Genomic DNA, 22,762 nt, shown 5'->3' with positions numbered 1-22,762 from the left:
CGTGAGGTTACGTTACCTTCATGGGCACAGCAAGGGCAGAAGGAGAGAGGTCTACGACGTGGTGTCCCGGCATTGGGCTCAACTTCAATAAGACCAAATGAGGAAGAGGGAGGAGAGGAGAAAGAGGAAGGAGGAGAGGAAGGAGAGGAAAGGGGTGAAATAAAAGACAAGCAGAGGACAAAAAGCATAAGAGTGAGAAAGAAAGGAAACAACAAGAAGAAAAGAAAAGAAAAAATACAAGAAATGGAGAAGCAGAAACGAGGGAAACAGTCTACAGATGAGTACGGTCCCTCATCAGCACAGATAACAGACAGGAGTAGACTGAGGCAGTGGGAGAAGCAGTTACTGAGCTGTACAGTTACTGGGAGGAAGATTACTCTTGAGTTTTTCCTGTTCATTGTGGGTTTTCAGTTGCAGAGGCTTCACTCTAACACCATGTTAAGTGTATGAGATACCAGGACAGTTGGTGAGGACAGGTGAATAATTATCTCCGGCTGATAAATGTCAGCTTTTAAAATAAGGTCTAGAAGGTCTCCGTTGCCTGCACGGGTCTGAAACTTGGGGCCCTGAACCCTGCTACCCGAGGCTGAAGCCAGAACAATGGAGCTTCATGGGGGCCCCTGTGGCCCCAGGCAATTGTTCTGCTTGCTACCCCCTAACACTGGCCCTGGCTTTTATATACAGAAAACCAGTAGTTGTTGTGGCACAGGTGGGCTGTGGAGGTTTTATAGCATGTGGGAGGGGCACGGGGGGGAGAGGGAAAAGACTCGGAAAGAAAAAGGTTGAGAACCTCTGAGCTAGACAGTCATCCCCGAGGGTGAGGGGGGGGGAGGGAGGAGACACAATATGAAATTGAGCCCACTTTTAAAGAAACAACATGTCCACCAATAATTAACAACATTTCTAACAGTATGCACCAAGAAGTGCCTGAATATCAAAGCTGGAGGCTTAAGACACCTGCGTAGTTAAAAAGGAAGGAATGCCTGTGTCAGGGAAAGGCCGTAACTCAACACCAATTATATGACGAGGAGAATTCGTAACTCACAGAATTCAAAGCAACTCAGCATATATGACAGTGAGGCAGCTCTCACTATAGAGACCTACAATATTGGTGAACAGGGAGAGGAGTTAGAAGGGACCATCACAGAACTAGCGCAGCACACACAGGACACACTGGAGTGGCGGGGGAAGCACATCAGCTTGCAAAACCCTGTGCTTGAGCAGCACGGCTCTCTCAGACAGGACAAATCTTTTGCAGGGGGAGTAGGAAGGGAGGTTCCACAGTTGGGAATGTGATAGTTACAGCTCGCGCCTCATGTCACTTCCATTCATAAACCCTCTTTTCAGTTCATGTAGAACTTTTTTTTTTTTTAAATTCATTTATTTTAGACTTGGTCTGAGCCCGGAAGTGTTTTTCCTGGGAGAAACAAAGTTTTCAAGCTTTTGAGATATTTTTTCAGATTTTTGTTGTCGTTGGTGGCCTGAAAACTCCGCCCCAGCTTTGTTGAAATATTTCAAACTTGGTGGCTGAGGAATTCCTGATTTGCCTTGTTAATAGAAAATTTAGCTTGGAAATAAAACTCTGGAAATGTATGTAAAAGGTAGTGTGCTGAGTGTACACCGTCTGAACATCCCATCTCTTCATTGAAACCCTGCTTCTGTGACAGATTTCTATTACCGTGGGGGTGCGGGTCTGTGGGGGTGTAACACTTCTTCTGTGAGGAACATGAACTATAACCCACATCAGTATACCATTATCACCACTTCCATCTCTTGCTATAAGTGTTTTCTTGGCTGATCTGTCTTTTAGACTGTGAGCTCCTTGGGGACAAAGACTTTTTTGTGTGTTTAAGAGCACTGAGCAGAGTGTCCAAGCAGAACTTTCAGAAACCTGCACCAAACTGTGCTGTTACAAATGTTCAAAGTCGCAGATGCTGGAAAGATTACGTGTCACTTACATTTGACTATACAATCATTTTAAGAACAACAAGTAGTTCTAGAAATAGCAGTTGCAGACCACACAGGCTCTTATTTGTCGTACAAGAATTGAGCAGGCCCAGCACGTTATGTGGTCTGACTGGTAGTCCATGGAAGCAGGGCCGTTAGGCTAGTAAATGCAGTTAATACTGGAACACCAGTGAGTGAGGTACCAGGAGTAGGTATAAACCCTGGTCTGCTGCATAACGCTTCAGAACATATCCAACAGTGAAGACTATATTGCTGCTACTATTCTGTAACGACAGCATGGAAGCTCTTCTTGCACTTCTGGTTGAACTTTCTTTTCTTGCTCCTAACCTCTTATTTGCAAATACCTATAATCCCTTCAACCTCTCCCCAAGCAAAATGTGCGAACAATCGAGTTATGAAGGCTTCAGGTCCCCGTAACAACTGTAACTCTTGCCCATTACATGACTATTAATACTGGTCTGCCAGTAAGACAATGTACATAACGTGAATTATGCATTGTAGAGTTATGTTTAATTGCATTATTTTCTATTCTGCCATATAAAAGCATGTAGCGTGTCATGTCAGTGCATACAAGTTACGTGATCATATATACCAGAGCAGAGATAAGGTTGTTTTGGGAAATTTAACTCAATCTCCTAACTTCTGTACAACCAAAATCTTTGTTTTTAGAAGGTGACCAGCAATACTTTTTAAAAAATGAAATACGCATAGGTTTATACGCTGACCACCCCAAATAGCAAGGGACAGAGGAAAGTGCAATCCTTTCTGAGTTTAAAACTTACCTTTTTTTAATCACATCAGCCGTTACACTCCAGCACGTGCCATGATCTGAAGTCACAGCTATCACAGAACCCAGCTTATTGGTCTCCAGACAGGTACTATTGTTTTAATATAGAATCATAAAAATGTAGGGCTGGAAGAGACCTTAAGAAGTCATCAAGTCCAGCCTCTTGCGCTAAGGCAGGAGCAAGTAAACCTAGACCATCCCTGACAGGTGGGAAAAACCTCCAAAGACGGGGATTCCACAACCTCCATTGGAAGCCAATATCTAACCTAAGTCTCCCTTGTTGCAGATTAAGCCCACTGCTTCTTGTTCTAACTTCAGTGGACACTGAGAGCAACTAATCACTGTCCTCTTTATAACAGCCCTTAACACATTTGAAGACTCTTATCACAGGGGTCGGCAACCTTTCAGAAGTGGTGTGCCGAGTCTTCATTTATTCACTTTCATTTAAGATTTTGTGCGCCAGTAATACATTTTAATGTTTTTTAGAAAGTCTCTCTCTAGAAGTCTATATATTATATAACTAAACTATTGTTGTATGTAAAGTAAACAAGGTTTTCAAAATGTTTAAGAAGCTTCATTTAAAATTAAATTAAAATGCTGGTCTTACGCTGTTGGCCTGCTCAGCCTGGGGTTCCGTTCACCCAGGCCGGCAGCGGGCTGAGCGGGGCTGGCGGCCGGGACCCCAGACCAGCAGTGGGCTGAGTGGCCCAGCCCACTGCCACCCAGCCCGCTGCTGGTCTGGAGTTCCGTCTGCGGGCTCCTGCCAGCCAGGGTCCTGGTTGCTGGCCCCACTCAGCCCGCTGCCGGTCTGGGATCCCGGCCCTGCCCACATAGAGTGGGTGCCTACCTTATCCCTGGTTCTAGTCCATTCTCTTCCTCTCTCTCTGCACTGAGCACAGGGCTGGGGGTGAAGGAGCAGGCTGGGGGTTGGGGTGCAGGGTCTGGCCAGGAGCTAGAATAAGGGAGGGGGCTCAGGGCTGAGGCAGGAGGTTTGGGTGTGGAGTGCTTACCTGGGCAGCTCCCATTTGGTGTGAGGGGTGCAGGTGGGAATGTGGGGTGTGTGTGCAAGAGCTCCCGCTTGGTGCTCAGGGTGGGGGTGGGAATGTGGGGGGTGCAAGAGTCAGGGCAGGGGGCTGGGGGTTTGTGAGGGGGGTGCAAGAGTCAGGCCATCGGGTGTGGGGGGGCTGGGTATGTGTGGGGGGTGCTGGAGTCAGGGCTCGGGTCATGGGGGGATGCAGGGGGCAGAAGGTGGGGGTGCAGAGGGCAGGAGGCTGGGGTGTGTGGGGGGTGCAGGGGACAGGGCAGAGCGTGGGTGTGTGGACTAGGGTCGTGGGGGTGCTCCCAGCCCCCTGCCCAGAGTGGTTCACAGCAGGAGGATGGAGGGGATATGCCCTGATTCCACCCCCCTTCCCCATAGCCCCATCCCTACCTCTTCTCTGGAGCAGCGAGGGCCATCAGCTGATTGGCGGCGGCAGGGAGGGAGAGCAGGAGGGGCAGGAACCCAGCATGCTGGGGGAAGAGGCAGGGGAGGGGGGAACTTGCCTGCCCTGCAGCAGCAGCCAGCAGGACCAAGCTTCTTCACCCTGCTCCCGCAAGGGGACGGAGAAGAGCAGGCCGGGGCGGGCCAGATTTTTAATGGCACGCTGCTGCCTGCCGGGGTCCCGGCCGCCGGCCCCCCTCAGCCAGCTGCTGGCCTGGGTTTGGCAGCGGGCTGAGCGGGGCCGGCGGCTGGGACCTGGCAGGCAGCCGTATGCCATTAAAAATCGGCACCATAGGCCGTGCCATAGGCAGGGCCAGCTCCAGGCACCAGCGTTCCAAGCAGGTGCTTGGGGCGACAATCTGCAAGGGGCGGCAGTCCGTGTGCCGGCAGGGCGTTGCTGGAGTGGTGGCGATTCTGTGGCAGCCTCTATCTTTATGGAGGAGATGGTATGATGGGATAACATGATTTTGGTATTTAATTGATCTTTAAATATTCATGGTAAATAGGCCCAATGGCCTGTGATGGGATGTTAGATGGGGTGGGATCTGAGTTACTACAGAAAATTCTTTCCTGGGTATCTGGCTGGAGAATCTTGCCCACATGCTCAGGGTTTAGCTGATCGCCATATTTGGGGTCGGGAAGGAATTTTCCTCCAGGGCAGATTGGAAGAGGCCCTGGGGGTTTTTCACCTTCCTCTATAGCATGGGGCACGGGTCACTTGCTGGAGGAGTCTCTGCTCCTTGAAGTCTTTAAACCACGATTTGAGGACTTCAGTAGCTCAGACATTGGTGAGAGGTTTTTCGCAGGAGTGGGTGGGTGAGATTCTGTGGCCTGCGTTGTGCAGGAGGTCGGACTAGATGATCATAATGGTCCCTTTCTGACCTTAGTATCTATGAATCTTTAGCCGCCTGCGACAACAAATCGGTGGCAGCTTCCATCTTCAACCGCTTGCAGCGGCGGCAGTTCGGCGGCAGCTTCTATCTCTTCAGTCGCTCGCAGTGGCGGCAATTCGGTGCACTGCTTGGGGCAGCAAAAATGGTAGAGCCGGCCCTCGCCATAGGTTGTTGACCCCTGCTCTTAGCAGGTCATCCTTCAGTCTTCTTTTCTCAAGATTAAACATGGCCAATTTTTTTAACCTTGCCTCTTAGATCAAGTATAATAAACCTTTTATCATTTTTGTTGCTCTCCTCTGGAATCTCTCCAGTTTGTCCACATCTTTCCTAAAGCGTGGCACCCAGAATTGGACATAATACTCCAGGTGAGGCTCACCAGTGCCGAGTAAAGCAGGACAATTATCTCTTGTGTTTTACATACAACATTCATGTTATACACCCCAGAACAATATTAGCCTTTTTGCAACTGTATCACATTGTTGATTCATGTTTAATTTGTGATCTAGTAGAACGCCCAGATCCTTTTCAGCAGTACTATCACCTACCCAGTTATTCCCCATTTTGTAGTTGTGCACTTCATTTTCCCTTCCTATGCTAAGTACTTTGCACTTGTCTTTATTAAATTTCATCTTGTTGATTTCTGACCAATTCTCCAATTTGTCACAGTCATTCTGAATTATAATCCTGCCCCCCAAAGTGCTTGCAACCACTCCTAGTTTGATGTCATCTTCAAGTTCAATAAACATACTCTCCACTCCATTAACCAAGTCCTTAATGTAAATATTGAATAGTACCAGACTCAGAACTGACAAATCCATACTGGCTATTCCTTATAACCTTATTATCCTCTAGGTGCTTACAAACTGATTGTTTAATAATTTATTCCAGTATCTTTCCAGGTATTGAAGTTAGGCTGACTGGTCTACAATTCCCCGAGTCCTCTTTGTTCCCTTTTTAAAGATAGGTAGCATGTATACCCTTCTCCATTCCTCTGGGACTTCACCCATCCTCCAGAAGTTCTCAAAGAAAATTGCTAATGGTTCCAAAATTGCTTCACCTAGTTCCTTAAGTACCACAGGATGAATTTCATCAGATCCTGCCAACTTAAATAGATCTAATTTATCTAAATATTCTTTAACCTGTTTTTCCCCTATTTTAGCTTGTGTTCCTTCCTCCTTGTTGTTCATATTAATTGTGTTGAGTATCTGGTCACCATTAACCTTTTTAATGAAGACTGAGGTAAAATAGACATTAAACATCTCAGCCTTCTTGCTGTCATCAGATATTAGCTCTCCTTTGCCATTAAAGAGAGGACCTACACTTTCCTTCATCTTTCTACTGCTCCTAATGTATTTCAAGAACCTCTTCTTATTGTCTTTTATGTCCCTTATTAGGTGTAACTCATCTTGTACCTTAGCCTTTCTGATTTTGTTCCTACACGCTTGTGCTATTCTTTTGTACTCCTCCTTAGCAATTCATCCATGTTTCCACTTTCTGTAGGATTCCTTTTTGATTTTCAGGTCATTAAAAAGCACCTGATGGAGCCATATTGGCCTCTTATTTATAATGCTTCCTATCTTTCCTTCACACTGGGATAGTTTGAAGTTGTACTTTTAATACCATCGCCTTAAGAAGCTGCCTGCTCCACTTAACTATTTCCCTTAGATTTTTTTCCCATGGAACCTTAACTACCATTCCTCTGAGTTTGTCACAGTTTTTTTAAGTCAATTGTCCTTATTCTGCTGGTCTCACTCCTTCCTTTCCTGGGAATCATGAAATCTGTCATTTCATGATCACTTTCACCCAAATTACCTTCTACCTTCAGATTTGCTACCAATTTCTCCCTGTTGGTCAGAATCAAATCTCAAATAGCTGTCCCCCTGGTTACTTCCTCCACTTTCTGAAATAAATACAATACATTCCCCAAACACTCCAAGAACTCATTGGAAATGGGGTGTTTCCAACAGATGGCTAGGTAGTTCAAGTCCCCCATTACTAGCAGGTCTTGTGCTTTGGATAGTTCCTGATTTGATGCTCTACAGTAGACAACAACCATGACATGTTATTTTATATATATATTTTCTGGAGCTTTTAATATGTTCTCAAAAACATCAACTTGGCAGTATTGTGAAAACACTGGTGTTCACCTGCTAGTAGAGCACTGGTGAAAGTGTTTCTTTAGTGCACACACTAATCCCAGGGGTCGTATGGTGCATACACTACTCCTGCCACGAAGGATAATATGTGCTGTTTTCTCTGCACTGTGATCTGTGAGATTTATAAAACCCTCCTCCTCTTCTCCCAATACCTGCTCCACTGTTAGAGCCAGCTGTATTCCCTGCCTTACTCCTTCTTATAAACACCGTTTCCCTCTGCCAACCCAGGCCCTGGCTTAGTCATTTCTCCCAGGTCTCTCCCTACATCCCACATGCCAGACCCCCCTGCACCCTGGTTCCACAGCCCCCTTGCCCACTTACAGTCTTGCTTTACTGCTTTTCCCAATTCCTGTCTTGTGCCAGAACCACCAATGTCTCACCCTTGCAACTTTTTGCAGTAACCACCTCATAATAGACTTCTTATTTTTCCCAATGACCCCCTACTCCTCCTCACCACCAGAAACACCTCCATGCCAGACCTCACAATACTTCTCTAGTGTCCAAATTCTTTGCCAAAAGCCCTGCGACCTAATCCCACTGCATCTGCATCATAATCCCCTCCTTTCTAGCCTCTTTTCTTCTCCATGTGCTACTATCTTCAACCGGAAGCATCTCTTCTTCTCACAGAGTCCCCTCTCCTGCAGTGATCTATTAGGCCATGTCTACACTACCCACCGGATCAGCGGGTAGTGATCGATCTATCGGGGATCGATTTATTGCATCTAGTGTAGACACGATAAATCGATCCCCGATCGCTCTGCTGTCGACTCCGGAACTCCACCAGGGCAAGAGGCGGACGCGGAGTCGATGGGGGAGTGGCGGCCATCGATCCCGCGCCGCGAGGATGCGAAGTAAGTGATTCTAAGTCGATCTAAGATACATTGACTTCAGCTACGCTATTCTCGTAGCTGAAGTTGCGTATCTTAGATCGATCCCTCCCCCAGTGTAGACCAGGCCCTACTCTGGCTTTATTGCTTATACTACTGCTTCTTCCTCCAGTAGAACATTCTCTGTTCCCAGTCACAATGAATGACTTGGAAAGCGTTCCAGACTTTTTTATTTGTAACATATAAACAAGATGTTGCCACTGTATCACACAGTTACAGGCTTTTGGGCAAAGCTACAGAGTATTGCAGTGAACTGAATGACTGTCCTGTATTGGACTGAGCTGCATAGCATATTGTACTGCAGTGAATTATTACTGCAACATTTATAAGTGTTACGAATTATACCTTAACATAAGGCACCTATCATCATGGTATTGTATTGTGCACATCACTGGATGATACTGTGCTCTATTATTGTACCATACAACCCCAAACAGCTCATTTTACTGCATTGTAGACCACTCTACTACCCCTTCCTATGCTGTACAGTACAACGTCTCCGCTCTCCTCCTATCCGTTGGGACTCCCCATTTTTAGTGATTCCTGCAGTGGAGTGAGTGGTTGCACATAGATTTCACCATGTTATTTTTCAATAGGAATTGTTTAGTTAAACAAGTTAAATCTATGCTAGTTCATGGAGCGAGGGAACTGAGCTTTTCACAGATGATCATGGATCCCAAACACATTCCCATGTCATCCACATGAACTAGCCCTTCTGGTGGATCCCTTTAAGAAAAGCCCTGTAGCTGTTTTTATAAGAAGAGAATCAGGAACAATTTTATGTGACAAATAGAAAAACATCTCTCTTTAGTAAGATCATTCTTTTAGACGGCCCACTTGCCATCATATTTCACATTAAAATTCCACAAAAGCTCAATTTTTAAAATATGGGGTTATTTATTTAAGGCTCTGACTCGACGGATTTGTGCTTGCGCAGGGACTGGGTTCCAGGCAAGCACAGATAAAGCCTAACCATACAAAATAAGCAGTTTACAAAATAGTGATGAAGCCTTGGTCCCCATCTATCCTGCCCTGCCCTTGTCACTTCTCCTTGCACCTCACCTCCATTTCAGTCTTGCTGCTTCTCCCAGGACCTTTCACCTCTCCTCACCACAGATAATGGGCCTTTCTTAATAGTGTTTGGCACGGCTAGGTCCCTAGACCACTATTTTCTCTCTCTCTCTGTTTAACAACTTAACCATAGTCAACTGCACCAGGTAATGCACTGTTGGAAGGACAACACCCCAGATTGGTTTCCTCTTTTCTCTGCTGTGAGATACTGTTTCATAAACGCAAAGGAAGTGTAACACCAACAGACCTCAGTCGTCGGCAGGCAGGATCGAACCAGTGATCTCTGAAGCTTAGTGCATGAGCCTCTACCGCGTGAGCTAAAAAGCCAACTGGCTATTAGCTAAGGCTGTAGAGCAGACTCAAATCTCTCTCTCTAAGTGGTCTCAGTGCCACTAGATGGGACAGACACCACACCCAGAAGGTGTGTGGGTTACAGATGCACCAGGCGTGACCAGGCAGGAAGGAAGAAAGTACAGAGGAAAAGCTGAAGGTGGCAGCAGGATTCCTAAGTTAAACCCCACCATCAGCCTCAGTAAGTCTCCTCTGCATGAGCCCTACGGGATGAGAGCTGAGCTGATTTCCCTGAGAAGTGCTGAGCACCTACAACTCCCATTGACTTCCAACGGACGCACCGCAGGCCAAGTGGGATCATGTTCTCTAGGAGGGGCTGCCTAGAACAAGGCATTAGATTTGCACATTGCTGGCTAACCATAGTGGGTTGACAGCACACAGCAGTGCTGGTCAGAAGAGCCAGGTCTGAGGCTAACTCTCAGGGTCTTATACATTGCTGTGATGAGTTGGCCTCACCAATTCAGGAAAGAGGAAGTGAGTGATATTTTTGAACTTCTTATGCCACCCACAAAAACTTCCTTTAGCAGCCAGAGTAAGAACATAAGAACGGCCATACTGGGTCAGACCAAAGGTCCATCTAGCCCAGTATCCTGTCTTCCGACAGCGGCCAATGCCAGGTGTCTCAGAGGCAATGAACAGAACAGGTGATCATCAAGTGATCCATCCCCTGTCGCCCATTCCCAGCTTCTGGCAAATATTGAAGTCTGAGATGAAACCAAAACCACACCTGACTTAGACCAGTAAAAAATCCTTTGTACTCAGACCAGTAAAAAGATCATGGGAGGTAGCATCTTTCTTTCATGCCTCTGAAGTCCTTCACTCCTCTTGGAGGCTTATGGTTGCCAAGTACATGACAAGGGACCATCCCAATTTCAACTGGTTTGAGCCAGGCCCTGTAAGACTAACTTTGCAGGTCTTTAAAGGGACACAGTCAACTGGAATTGAATTTAAAAAAAATCAAGGTTCTGATGCAGCATGCTTTAAACAGGATATGCAGAATTAAACAAATATTAGTCAGGGTTTTTCTATGCTTCCCTGCTGGCTGATCGTTACAAGAATCTTGTCTTTAATTCCATGATCTCATATTTGTACACTGCCTCATTCAGTGCCCAGGATAGAACTGCTCTGAGGATGAACCAGGATATACTGTAAAGGAGACTTTGTCTATAGGGGCCTGCCTCATTTGTTGCAGGAGTTGGAAGGTGTGTAGTGAATGAGGCAGACGATTGCAAGAAAAAAATGTTTGGTCTCATGGTTAAGGAGGTGAATGCAGCCCTGGAGAACTGGATTCTATACTTGCTTCTGCCACAGAGTTCCATTTGATGCTGGGCAAGTCAGATAAACCAAACTTTTTACAGATGGTCACTAATGTTAGCTTCCTCATTTTCTGGGTACCCAACTTGAGACTCTGTGGTCTGATTTGCAGAAGTGCTGAGCGCTCCCAGCTGCAGCTGACATTAATGAGAGCCGTGGTTTGAACATATGAAGTGCTATATGATGCGAAGCATTCTGAAAAAAATCAAATCCTAGGTATCTCATATTGGGCACCCAAAATTAGTGGAAACTTTTGACTTTAATTCCTCTGTGCCTCAGCTTCCTATCTGTAAAATGGAGATAACAATACCTACTCTCATAGCAGTGCAGTGAATATGAATTCAGTAGTGTTTCTGAAGACACTCAGACACTATAGTGATGAGTGGCACAGAGAAAGCCCATGAGGAAATGTCTTCAGAGCAGGGTTTGAATGATGTGCACTAAATAAGGCCAGGGGCCACACACTGAACACTGAGGAAACAGTAAAATATTGAATAGCTGCTCTTTAAAGGAGCACCATCCATCGTGCACTGAATGAGGTAGGGATCCTGTGGGAAAAGCACATGAGATCGTGTAATTAAAGACTGTATCATAATGCATATGCACAGGGAACAAATTAAGGTTGCCTGGATACTCTTCATTCTGGCATTGCTTAACTTTTAAGTGCTTGACTTTGCAACCTTAATCATGTTCTTTTAATACTGTTTTTGAGATGTAATATAATATACACATAAGACTGACTGCCCAGCACTGACATGCAGTCAGCCCTAGCATGAAATGCAGCATCTGTTTAACAGTGCCAATATATAACATTTTAGAGTAGGAAGTGAGGAATATGCCATCTAAATAAAAGTACAGAGGCAATATAGGGCAATACATGTAATTACACAAATTGGAATTCAACCAGGACGTCCAGGTTAGCATTGCTATTCTTGTGAAAATTGCTGTGGAATCTGTAATGACTTACTATAATGCAACTCTCCCGGTATCAAAGAATACAAACACAGATTTATAATGGGCCTTAATTATTCAAGAGGGTTTAGAGATTTACAGTTCAATTTGAGAAATAATTTTTGTACTGCTGATTATCTCAGTCGGTCAGCATTCTATGGATAGGGCAGCTTCTGCAGTCTGGTCTGACTCTCCGAGACTGGTTCAATGAACAGACACTGACTGCTACTAGAGTCATCATTAATCCAAACAGGAGTCCTAGCCATTCACAATGTGCTTAACAGGGGAATAAAGCCCCAATCTGGAAATAGACAGTGTGTGGGCAGACTGCTGCACCAATATGGAGCCCCAACAACTTCGGTGGCACTCAACACAGATACAGCAGTTGGCCTGGGCATGTCAATTGCAGGACTGAGGTTTCAATTCACCATTGAACTGGAACAATGAAGGAGATGAGCTTCTTTCATTAACTGCAGTACTGTGCATCCATTTCTGGCCTAAGTGCTCTGGCAGCCCAAAAGCAAATGTAAAACAAATCACAGAGGAAACAAACTGAACTACAAAGCTACATAATCTGATAGGATGCACTGATTATTTTTTAAAGGGATACTGCCAAGGACTGTACTTTTGGCTCAATTTTAAAGTGTATTTTTAAAACAACTTTTCAACATCTAATATGAATAGAAATGTCTCAAGATTTGTCAAAAATAAGTCAATTACTTTTTTTTTTTTTTTTAATGTAAGCATTCCCCTGGAGTGTTGGAAAGCCAAACACAACAGAGCTGTGCTAGTGAATGAGCACCACATAAAGTAAAACTGACTATAATCAGAAAAAGACAAATCTTCAGTCTAGTGTGACTGTCCAAGCTGAGAGAAATTGAAAAAGTCAATGACCATAAATTATGAAAAGTAAATTAGGTTTTTAGTTTTAATAATTTGAGATTATTTGCAGCACAAGGAAGGATTTCATTTTTAAAATGACAGTGTCCCTTTAAATGAATTAAGGCTTCTACTTTTTATTTATTTTTTTTAGCCATCATTAGTGATTTTGATGGGACTGCTGTCTCCAAGGAGGCATCGGTTAGGATAAGAAGAAGGGGAAGGTATCATGAAGATAGCATTAGACAGGGATAAGGATCTATTAAGTGTATCTCAGCATCAACCCTTTTACAGCTCCTACTGTATGTGCACATAAGGGTACGGGGCACAACTGATGGGCATGTCTGGGAAGAGCCTTACTTTTGAACGTTTTCTTAAAAAGTCTCAGTATAAGATAAACTCCAGAGAGACTGATACAGCAAACGAAGCACAGGGCTCCAAGGAAGGACTGCCACATGAAAATGACCACAAACAATTTGGATAGCAAGCTGGGGCCAGTAAAAGTTTGTATTCCGTCACTTGAACGCAGGTGGGTATTTTTTGTCCAAAAAGCTAGTGTGTCAGGGTGGACTGGAATTATTCCCAGCAGCCGGACAGACAGATTACTGTGTGGTGCACTAATGGCCAGGGTGGAAGTCTTGGGGAAAGGCAGAAGGAGGAAATGACAGTTAAAAAGTAAACTGCTCCTAGAGGGCCTGATCCAAAGCCCCTTGCAGTCAATGGAAAGACTGCTACTGACTGCAGTAGGCTTGGGATCAGGATCAGAGTGTGTGTACATGGAAGTCACTCCTTTCCATTCTGGGGAGTTGGTCCTGATGCTTTCCCTACCCATAAGTATACACTTTGGGCTTAACAACTTTATATTCTCAGTGGGAAATGAGGGCCAGAGGAGACAAGGTGAGCCAACAGTTAGCCTGTGTTGGTTCTACCTAGAGAGTGCTGGTTGCTTGGGCTAGATCTACTAATTGTAGATGTAGTGACTAAACAAGGAAACTGCTATAATGGGGGCTAAAATAAAGAAAGGGCTTTTAATGGTCAAGGTTGGCAAACTACAGACAAGTAGAATTTACAATCCTAAACTAAAGCCACCTATTAAGGGAGGCAGGCAGTGGCACCCAGGCAAGAAAGGAAAATTGCAGTGTCAGAGGGATGATTCTAATCCCTACATCCAATTAAAACAGAGTAAATCAATCTAATACATGTTTTTAAGGATCTTAAATGACATAAGAGAGAATTAATATAAAAGGAAGCTTCCATATTGACAGTTGAGATGATGCAGAGCAGGTCTCAGGGGAGTAAGAGATCTGGATTTGTTGTATTTCCTAAATGCACCTACAACAAAACAAGACAGAAGTAGTACCCCTTATCCACCATTAAGTATTTCTGACATCTCTACTGGGAGCATTTTGCTTTCTTTAGGACACCAGAACACTCTAGTTTCTTTGGAAGAAAAAAGGGGAACCTCAGGAGCAGACTTCTGAGAGCACTGGGTTGATATATTCCCCCAGACTGGGGGCAGCTCCTGTAGTTTGCTGTTTCTTGCTTTTGATTCCCATTTTTTTTTCCCATTCACTTTATGCCGACTTCTTTATCCTAGTGGAATGTGGAGGGAGAAAATGTTTTTGGGAAGCCAGACAATGAAATGGGCTTCATTACTAACAGGAAAGGTGGCTGAAATTTAGGGGTTAAAAAATTTAATTTAGAAAACAAATGGTCGTGTACAACCGCAAGGAGGAGGATTTAACTGTTGTGGGAAAAAACCCTCATGCATGGTTTGTGGACTGCAACAGACTCTCCTCTCTTTGAGCTGGAAAAGGGGTTCTGCTACAGCCAATCAGTTATGTGCAAGGTTTGTTTCTTCTTGTTGTTTGTGAGCCAAGGATGGGAGAAAGAGGTGAAGGGAAGGTTGGGGAGGGGTGTCAGCGGGGTTAGTCTCAGTAAGAGGTTCTGCTATACATACCACCCAGGTGCAAGTCGATGAGGTCACTGTAATAAGACTCTCCCCAATAGTCTACAACAAGGAATTGGTGAAGAGAGAGTTATTGAATCAGATATCCACCCCTAGCCCCACCAAATCAAAGCAATATACATGAGAAAGACAGACACACACATAAGAGAGAGAGAGAGAGAGAGAGAGAGAGAAAGTGAGAGAAAGAGACAAAGAAACAACAAGAAATCATGCAGCTGTATTATACATATACTGGAAGAGATGGGGAGACAGAATAACAATTCCCAGCAGGCAGGCATTGGCTTCCAGAGGGAGGGGGCACAAGGTTTGTACAGAGACACTTCACCTTGTTCAGTTTGTACTCGTTCCTGACACCGACCCGTTTCCTGTTCTTGCTAAGAAAGGAAGAGATATGCTTGTTGCTTCCAGGCTGAAAAATGTGTCCTAAGGAAGCACCATAATTTCTCAGGGAAACTGCAGGAGACGTATAAGGATTGATTTCTTGGGGGTGAGGGTGAGACAAGACTGAGTGTACAGCACATGAGTGGAGTGCCCCGGGTGCTGGCATAACTGAGGAGTCCACGAGTGTGTGCACCAGGAAAACAAGTGTATATTTCTGCCAATGTCAAATGTGTGCTGGGGAAGGAGAATGTCTGTTGGTGTGGGGTAGGTGCTGGGGAAGGAAAGACTTGTGTGGTTGTGCAGGTGTGTGATAATGGACACAGTGTGTATTTGCACACCCCCTAGAGAAGGGTTAGCCAGCCAGTCTGGTACTACACTGTGGTTCTTTGGGCAAGAGGCACATGGGGGCAGCTCTTTCTGTTTGGCTTAGTACACTATTTCCCAAAGAACATGGTTTAGCTCATGAAGACCAGAGACTCTTGGCCAACCTTGGTGATCTGAGAGCTGCAGGTGTATTTTCCTTAACTTTTAAAATTGGCTGCCCAAGATCTCTTTAAAGCGTGAGAAGAAACATCCAAGATGACAGAGCCCTCATTACTCACTTAGTTTAATAACTAGCCAACAGAGTGGAAAACAAACACTAGAGACTAAAGCCATTGGTCTGTGTCCCACCAGACCAATGCCTCTTTTTTTTTTTTAAAAAAAGCAAAGTTTTGCTAAACTACTATCAGTCCCATACAAAACACCATGTCCCATGGGCCATTTAAGGGAAGTGGAGAATGAAACCTTTGAGACGATCCCACTGCAGCTGAGAGAAAGAGGCACTGGTTTCAAAAGACTGAGCTCCTGAACCACCAAACTTTTCACCGGAGAGGGAGACCACATTTCAGAATGTTCAAAGATGTCTTCTCTACACCTTCAATTTAGTCTGTGCAACGACCAATGGGAGTGATTGTCAAAGAAAGACAGAGAGACTAGTAAGGAAACTAGGTAGTCATGGGGGAAGGAGAGGAAGCGGTTATGGACTATAAACTAAGAATAAAAAAAATAAATGTAGGAATAAATGTTCAACTTTCAACATGGTAAGAAATTAACACTAGGGTGCTCCCAAGTTGTGTACTAGAACTGGTGGAGTTTATGTACAGTATTTACCAGTGATTTGGAAAAAAAGGTGAACAAAGAGGTGAACAGTGAGGTGGAAACATTTGCAGCTAAAATTATTGAGGTTTAAGTCAAAACTAAAGTAGACCAAGGAACTTCAAAGGGACCTAACCAAGTTAGATGATTGGATAACAGTATGATACATGAAATTCAATGTTGACAAATATCAGATAATGCAAGCTGGAATAAATGATTTGAAAAAAAAAAATCACACTCATTGCTGAGTTCTAAATTAATGTAACCTCTCAGGAAGAGAGCTGGACATCATTGTGAACAGTTCAATGAAGACATCTGCTCAGTGGCAATTAATAACGCAAACAATATTAAGATGTATATAGAATGGATGGAAAATAGAAGTGAAACTATTTTAATGCCATGATATAAACAAATCATAAATCCTCCCCTACAATGCTGTTTTTAGTTTTTGTCGCCCCATGTCAGAAAAGATATTACAGATATAGAATGGGCCCAGAAGTGGGTGATGAGAATGATTAAAGGCTGGGAGAGACTCCCATTGGAAGAAAGATTTAAAATGTTTTAGTTTAGAGAAGAAATGAACATGAAGGGACCTGACAGAGATAATGCGTGCTGCAGAGAAGATCAGGAGCTCTTGTCTGTGTTCTGTTTCATAATACAAGGAAAAAAGGAGGCAATTAAATGAAATCTGAAAGGCAGCAAATTTAAAATTGATAAAGGCAATATTTTTACACACTACATAATTAGCTGGTGGAACTCATTGCCACAAACTATATAAATGCACCAAATCTAGCTGATCAACAATGGAAAATTTGAGGAATAAATGGAAACTGTCCATATGTCTAATATTGTCATCAAGAAATGGCTAATCATTTTGTCCACTTTACTTGCATATTTCCCCCTACCATTTGTTTGGTAGACTCTGTTCCTTCCTTTATGTCTGTGCAGCAACTTGCACGGTGTAGGAGCTACTTGAAATTATGAATAATAGTAAGAATATAAACCTTTATGTTTTATGTCAAAAGTCAACCAGTGATGACAATTAGGAAGAAATCTGCTCTATGGACAGGTGATTATACAGTTATACATTACAGAGAGTCTAATACCTTTCCCTGAAGTATCTGGTACCAGCTACTCTTCAAGAAAGGATGCTAGACCAGATGGACTATTGGTCTGATCCAGTACAGTAATTCCTATGTACCTCAGCCCTCTGTGTCGGCCAGGTGTGTAAAAAAAAAAGATGTATTTCTCCCACCTTAAGCATGGCCAGGGCATCCTGTATAAACTTGTGAAATAGAGAAAGACCATCTTCAGGTATCATACAAGCACTGAACACATTCATCTCCTTTTGACCCCCTTTGTTTATAGGATTTCACTAAGGGGAAGTGCTGAACATGGTTGACCAAGGACAAAAGAGCAGTATTGAAAGCCATAAAGTACAGTGGAGTTTTCAGTGCTGAGTCAGTATCTGAGGCAATGCAGTGGCCTGTTTCAGGGAAAAGGGTAGGAGGAGATCTATGTAGATTTCCTGGATGATCCATGGATGGAGGAGACAAAAGTTGATAACACTACTGAGGGAAGGGTAAAGTAAGCATTTTAAAAGGAGGGAAAACACAGTGGCTCCAGTGTGAAGATATGAAAATTGCTCCCACTGGGCTGGCTGAAGAAGTGGGGGACACAGGTCACATTCTAGCCTGTGTTTCAGCCAACAGAACTTGGATTAAGACATTTTTTGGCATAAAGCATTCTCTGTTTATCCCCTGCAAGGCTTGGAAGAGTTCAGGCTGCAGAGTCCCTTACGATGGGCTGAAGCTTCTGTGAACGTAACGTGTACAACCTTTTGGTGGAAATGTGGTGCTGTCACAGGCTCAGAGCATCTCCCAGAGATTTGCTGGAGCAGGAGATTCTCACAGTTGCACCGAATGATGCACGTTCTCATATTCCTGCTTTTTAAAAAATGGTCACAAACACACCAGCCCGAACAGGGCTGGCTTTAGGTTTCTGTCAGGCTCAATGACAAGTAAAATATGCAAGGCCCTAATTCAGCTCTCCCCCTGCCCCCAAACTGGATACCCATAACCCCCACACCGTAACTGCTTGCCTGCCTAGACATTCCCTAGATTGTGGAGAAGCACACGCTTCCATTTGTAAGGCTCCACGGCCTCTGGTGACGCTCTTTATATAGATGTCTTCAGCAAGTGAATGAGGAAGAAGGGATTCAGGGTGACGGGAATAAGCTAAAAGACTAACCAAAGGAAGGAGAGAGAGAGAGGTATTAATTGTGCAGTAGCTAGAGGGCCTGGGGTCTGCGAGGGGTGCCATGTCTGAATGCATAGATAGCACAGAGAGAGAGGTGCCACTGCAGATGTATTATTGCATCAGATTATTCTGTGAACCAACATATCATAGAAATCAATCAGAATAAAAAAACACTGAGGTGATCAATCCTGTGCTCAAATGCTGACCGTGTGATTGCAGTACAACCCTTTGTTTGGATAAGACACTGTTAATCACCCAGCCTCTACAGGCACTTTCCTCGACAGTGGGTGGGTGAGGGTCACTTGTCAAGATCATCTGGGTATCTCTCACTTAATAATTTTCCAGCTATTGCAAGGGCCTCAAGCACTGGTGCATCTTGGTCCCTCATATTCTCTTCCTACGGCTCATAGTCGTTTAGTACCCTGTAGATCTCAGTTCCTTTGGTCTAATTTCAGTTGTTGGGTTGTGTGCGCGGGTGCTGGATGATGTTGGTGACCTGTGATATCCAGGAGGACAGACTAAATAATCTAGTGGTCCCTTCTGGCCTTAAATTCTAAGACCTGACTTCCAGAAAGCCAAGCTGAGGGTTAAAGACAACAAAGCGAGATGGCTGAGTAGTAACCAATGAAAATCACACCAGACCTTCCTCCCAAGGAACCTTCATCACCCAGTCCAGTGCAATCCGTACAGAGACAGTGGCTGCTCTTCCATCCAAGCACCACACTGTACCATCTTTCAAACAGCTGTCCCATTATTATCATTTATAATCTCTGACCTTTGCAGTATGGTGCACACATCTGGGCCTGCCAGGCGCACATGCCCTGCATTTGGCTGAGGGGCGTTGGCTCCTGGCCCAATAATTGTATCATTTGGGATTGTTTTTTTTTCTGGATTATGATGTCATATAGGGAAGTTGGAGGGGTATAAAATTGCCACTCGGAACAAGTGTTTTTCTGCTCAGATACTTTTCCAGCCTGGCTCAGCACTCATTGTATTTAGCCCCAAAAGGGATGTAGCACATTCCATTAACAGCGTGACACGGTGAAACCTTTTGGTACATGCATTTCTGCTCCATACAGCTCGCGTGAGAGGTTATTCGTGTCTGGGCTGTGCAGTGAGGAGAAGGTACTTGCTGGGGCAGTTCTGTGATGGTCTCTTGTGTGGACACTAACTTTGATGATCCAATACAGTACAGGAACATACCTCATTTCAAAACATACGTCATTTCACAGTTAGTTTCTTATCCTGCCAACTGGGCTCTCCTTGCTGGGTAACCTAAATGAATTCCAGCTGGGTAACCCCTGTGCAATTTCTCTACGATGTAATTAATATTCCACTTCTGTTCCACCACCAAATAATAATAGATACACTTAGCTCTTATGCAACAGCTTTCAATGAATAGTGGGTAGGCATTTCCTGAGGCCCGAGCAAAGACAACTGCTCTGGGGACTTCTCCCATGAGAGAAGCCCCAGAGTTAGAACCACTTCAGGGATAACAGGGGCTCAGAATTCTGCTGGGAAAAGGGGAATTAATTCATGATCTGAGTCCAAGTTAAACTATTCCACTTTCAGTTCAGAGGGGACCCCCTCACCCTAAACTCCAAATTGTTATGAACGATTGCATGGGCATTTAGTCAGCAAACATTAAAAACAAACAACATTGTAAGGTACCTGCTTCTCCTCTAAGGGCCTTCTCCACTGCAACCCCCCTCTCCTCCAGCTGCCTCTGCTTCTCTTCTACCTGCTCCAGCTGCCGTTGGATGATCTGTTCAGGAAGGGAAGAGAGGAATGCCATCATCAGGATCTGTTCCAGTACTCCAAATTATCCACCCCAGAATGACAGCTCCCCTTTCTCCCAGCATTTCCAAAAGGCTGCTCTCCATGCAATATTTCAGAAGCAGGTATCTAATCAAGAGAGAGATGTGTCCTTTGCCCTAGTTTTGCAAGCAATCCCATGATGTTCCATTTTCTGTTAAGACTCCCACCAACTTCCAAGACAAGAGGTGGTGCTGTTTGGTTAGGCGGGCCCCCTTCTCAGTGAGAGAACACAACCGGCCAACAGGTTTCATGTAACTCTCACCACCTCCTGGAAAGGACACCTACTACCCATTGCAAAGATGCCTCTGACAATAAAACGTCCATCTGGTACCACTTATTGCAGCAAAATCCCACTGTAACATCCGTGGCTTATCCAATCATCACTGGCATAGCTGCATCGCATGTTATTCCGTGAGATCTGTTATTCCATTCAATTAACAATGGTTACTGCTCAATGGTAGTAGCTCTGACTAAGCAGGTGTTTCCTTGCTCTGCACTAAAGCTTTGCGCACCTCCTGGCATGTTTGTGAGGAGGCACCCAACATGATGAAGCCAGTAGGAACAGCAGCAATCTTGTTGAAATACAGGAAAGTAATCAAGAAAATCTGGCTATACAGTCTCCTCTTTCACATCCTGCTAACATGGTTTTCCTGGACAGCAGAGTGTAGTTCCTGTCAGGGCAAGAAGATACTACCAGAGGTACTACCTGGGCTCTGTGTAACCTCTTTAGTTCCTCCTGCTTGGCTTGTCGCCGGGCAGCTTTCTGCACTCGCCTGGTCAGTTTGGCGTTCAGCTCCTCCTCAGTGTAGGCTCTCTGCAGAAAGGAAAACAAGAGCAGATTTCACACACCATGAACAAGAGTGTGGGGGAAAGAAGACACTCCTCTCTCCATTAACCTCACAAGTGATGTGATCCTTCATTCCCAGAACTTTGTCAAACAGTCAAGCTGTTCCATCTCCACAGGTGTTCACAGCGCAGCAGGTGACACTGTCAGGATCAATACAGCATGAAGGAGTGTGTGGCTCAACTGCAAAGCTGTGATTTTATACAGCATCCCAGTCCTGGCTCTAGCTGGTATACAGTATCTTAGACCCAGTCTAAGCACAAAAATTGCACCCATTTAACTAACTGGTGCAACCCTCTTGTGTGGACACACTGAAATCTATTTAAAAGTGTCTATGTATGGAGGCTGCACTGACTTAATTTAGAAAAAGGCTAAGGGCTTGTCTACAGGGGAAAGTCACACTGACATAATTATACTGTTTTAGATTCACACCTTCGCTTATATCGGTATTCCCCACATGTGGACATCCTTATTCCAGTGTAAGAGTGCCGTTTTCAGTTTATCTAATGTTGCTTTGGAAGAGTTTTAAGATAAATGGAAAAAAGCCACTCTTTATTTGGAATAAATGTCCACATAGAGGAGTTACACTGATATAATATATAGTTTTATAGCTGGTAAATCTTTTCTGTGCAGACAAGTCCTCAGTTAAATCAGTGTAAGTTCTGTGTGTATCGACAAAACCTAAACATAAGAGTGGAGGGAGGGGACGGTCATAACCACCATCACAGCTAGCCAGTGAAAAAAGAAACCCCAAGAAATCATGTCAAGGAAAGAAAGGCCATAGCTACAGGGGAAAGAAGGTGTTTCTTCAGGCAAGTTAACTCGGTCACGCTAGCTTAACCTATCAGGAAAGTCCACTTAATACCAGGGTAGACACAGTTTAACACCTTTTCAGGCATCATTTCAGACCGGTATTACCTCTGTGTTGAAGCCTAGGTGGGCACAAGCTTATGCGACTTTAAAGATGTTAACAGGGCCTCACAATTATGTTAAGCTAACCTGACTGAGCCCACTTGACTGAAAAAAGCACCTTTCCTCCTCATATACATGGATTCAAAGTCTAAGGGACAATTGGAAAGAGGCAACTTCCTCTCCATAATCAAACCCAGCTGCAGACGGAGATGCCGCTCAGTTTAAGGGGCAAAATGTTGGGAAAGGGAAACCTGAATTTCTTTTTTTTTAAATCTAGTTAACATCACTATTCTTTTGCAAGTCCCAACTGAGCAGCCCATCTTTGTAAAATTGGTCTTGGCAACCAATATCTGGGACAGTTTAGTGTGATCTTCAGTGGAGTTTTAAAACCAAAGGGCAGCAGCTCTATCCCAAGCTTTTGACACAGGGGATTACATGGAGGCATTATCGTATCTGCCAAGGGAGAGGAGTTAATGCGTTGCTTCTTCATTCTTCTGCACATAATGCTACCCCAGTTAGAAAGCAAAATAACTGAGGAGTGGAAGTTTAAGATCCCACCAAACACTCATGTGACACCGGCTAGGTTTGGAGGCAGGGATGGAGTTTAGGAAACAGAGATACTCCCAGTCTGGAAAAACTAATGTAACAACCTGGGACAGTTTCATTAAAATTTCACGGTTTGTCCAAGTGTGTTTCAAAAGACCC

At 44.4% G+C, this 22,762-nt stretch overlaps 1 protein-coding gene across 19 annotated transcripts in view; it reads right to left on the bottom strand.

Moving 5' to 3' along the window:
• Window positions 1-22,762, bottom strand: part of MICAL3 (microtubule associated monooxygenase, calponin and LIM domain containing 3) — a 250,936-nt gene that overhangs the window by 11,732 nt on the left and 216,442 nt on the right. For 6 of the 19 annotated variants that reach the window (XM_043539943.1, XM_043539973.1, XM_043539979.1 and 3 more), the window contains 4 exons: window positions 21,008-21,115; window positions 20,155-20,248; window positions 14,698-14,748; window positions 17-82 (listed from right to left, as the gene is read on the bottom strand). In XM_043539943.1, coding sequence (XP_043395878.1) covers window positions 17-82; window positions 14,698-14,748; window positions 20,155-20,248; window positions 21,008-21,115 — 319 coding nt within the window. The remainder of the gene's footprint in view (window positions 1-16; window positions 83-14,697; window positions 14,749-20,154; window positions 20,249-21,007; window positions 21,116-22,762) is intronic. The other 13 variants (XM_043539936.1, XM_043539941.1, XM_043539954.1 and 10 more) reach the window with 3 other exon arrangements.

The sequence above is a fragment of the Chelonia mydas genome, chromosome 1, assembly GCF_015237465.2.
Source record: "Chelonia mydas isolate rCheMyd1 chromosome 1, rCheMyd1.pri.v2, whole genome shotgun sequence".
NCBI classification, from domain to species: domain Eukaryota; kingdom Metazoa; phylum Chordata; order Testudines; family Cheloniidae; genus Chelonia; species Chelonia mydas.
Note: the sequence above shows the minus strand (reverse complement) of the source record. Positions and strands in the feature narration are given on the sequence as shown.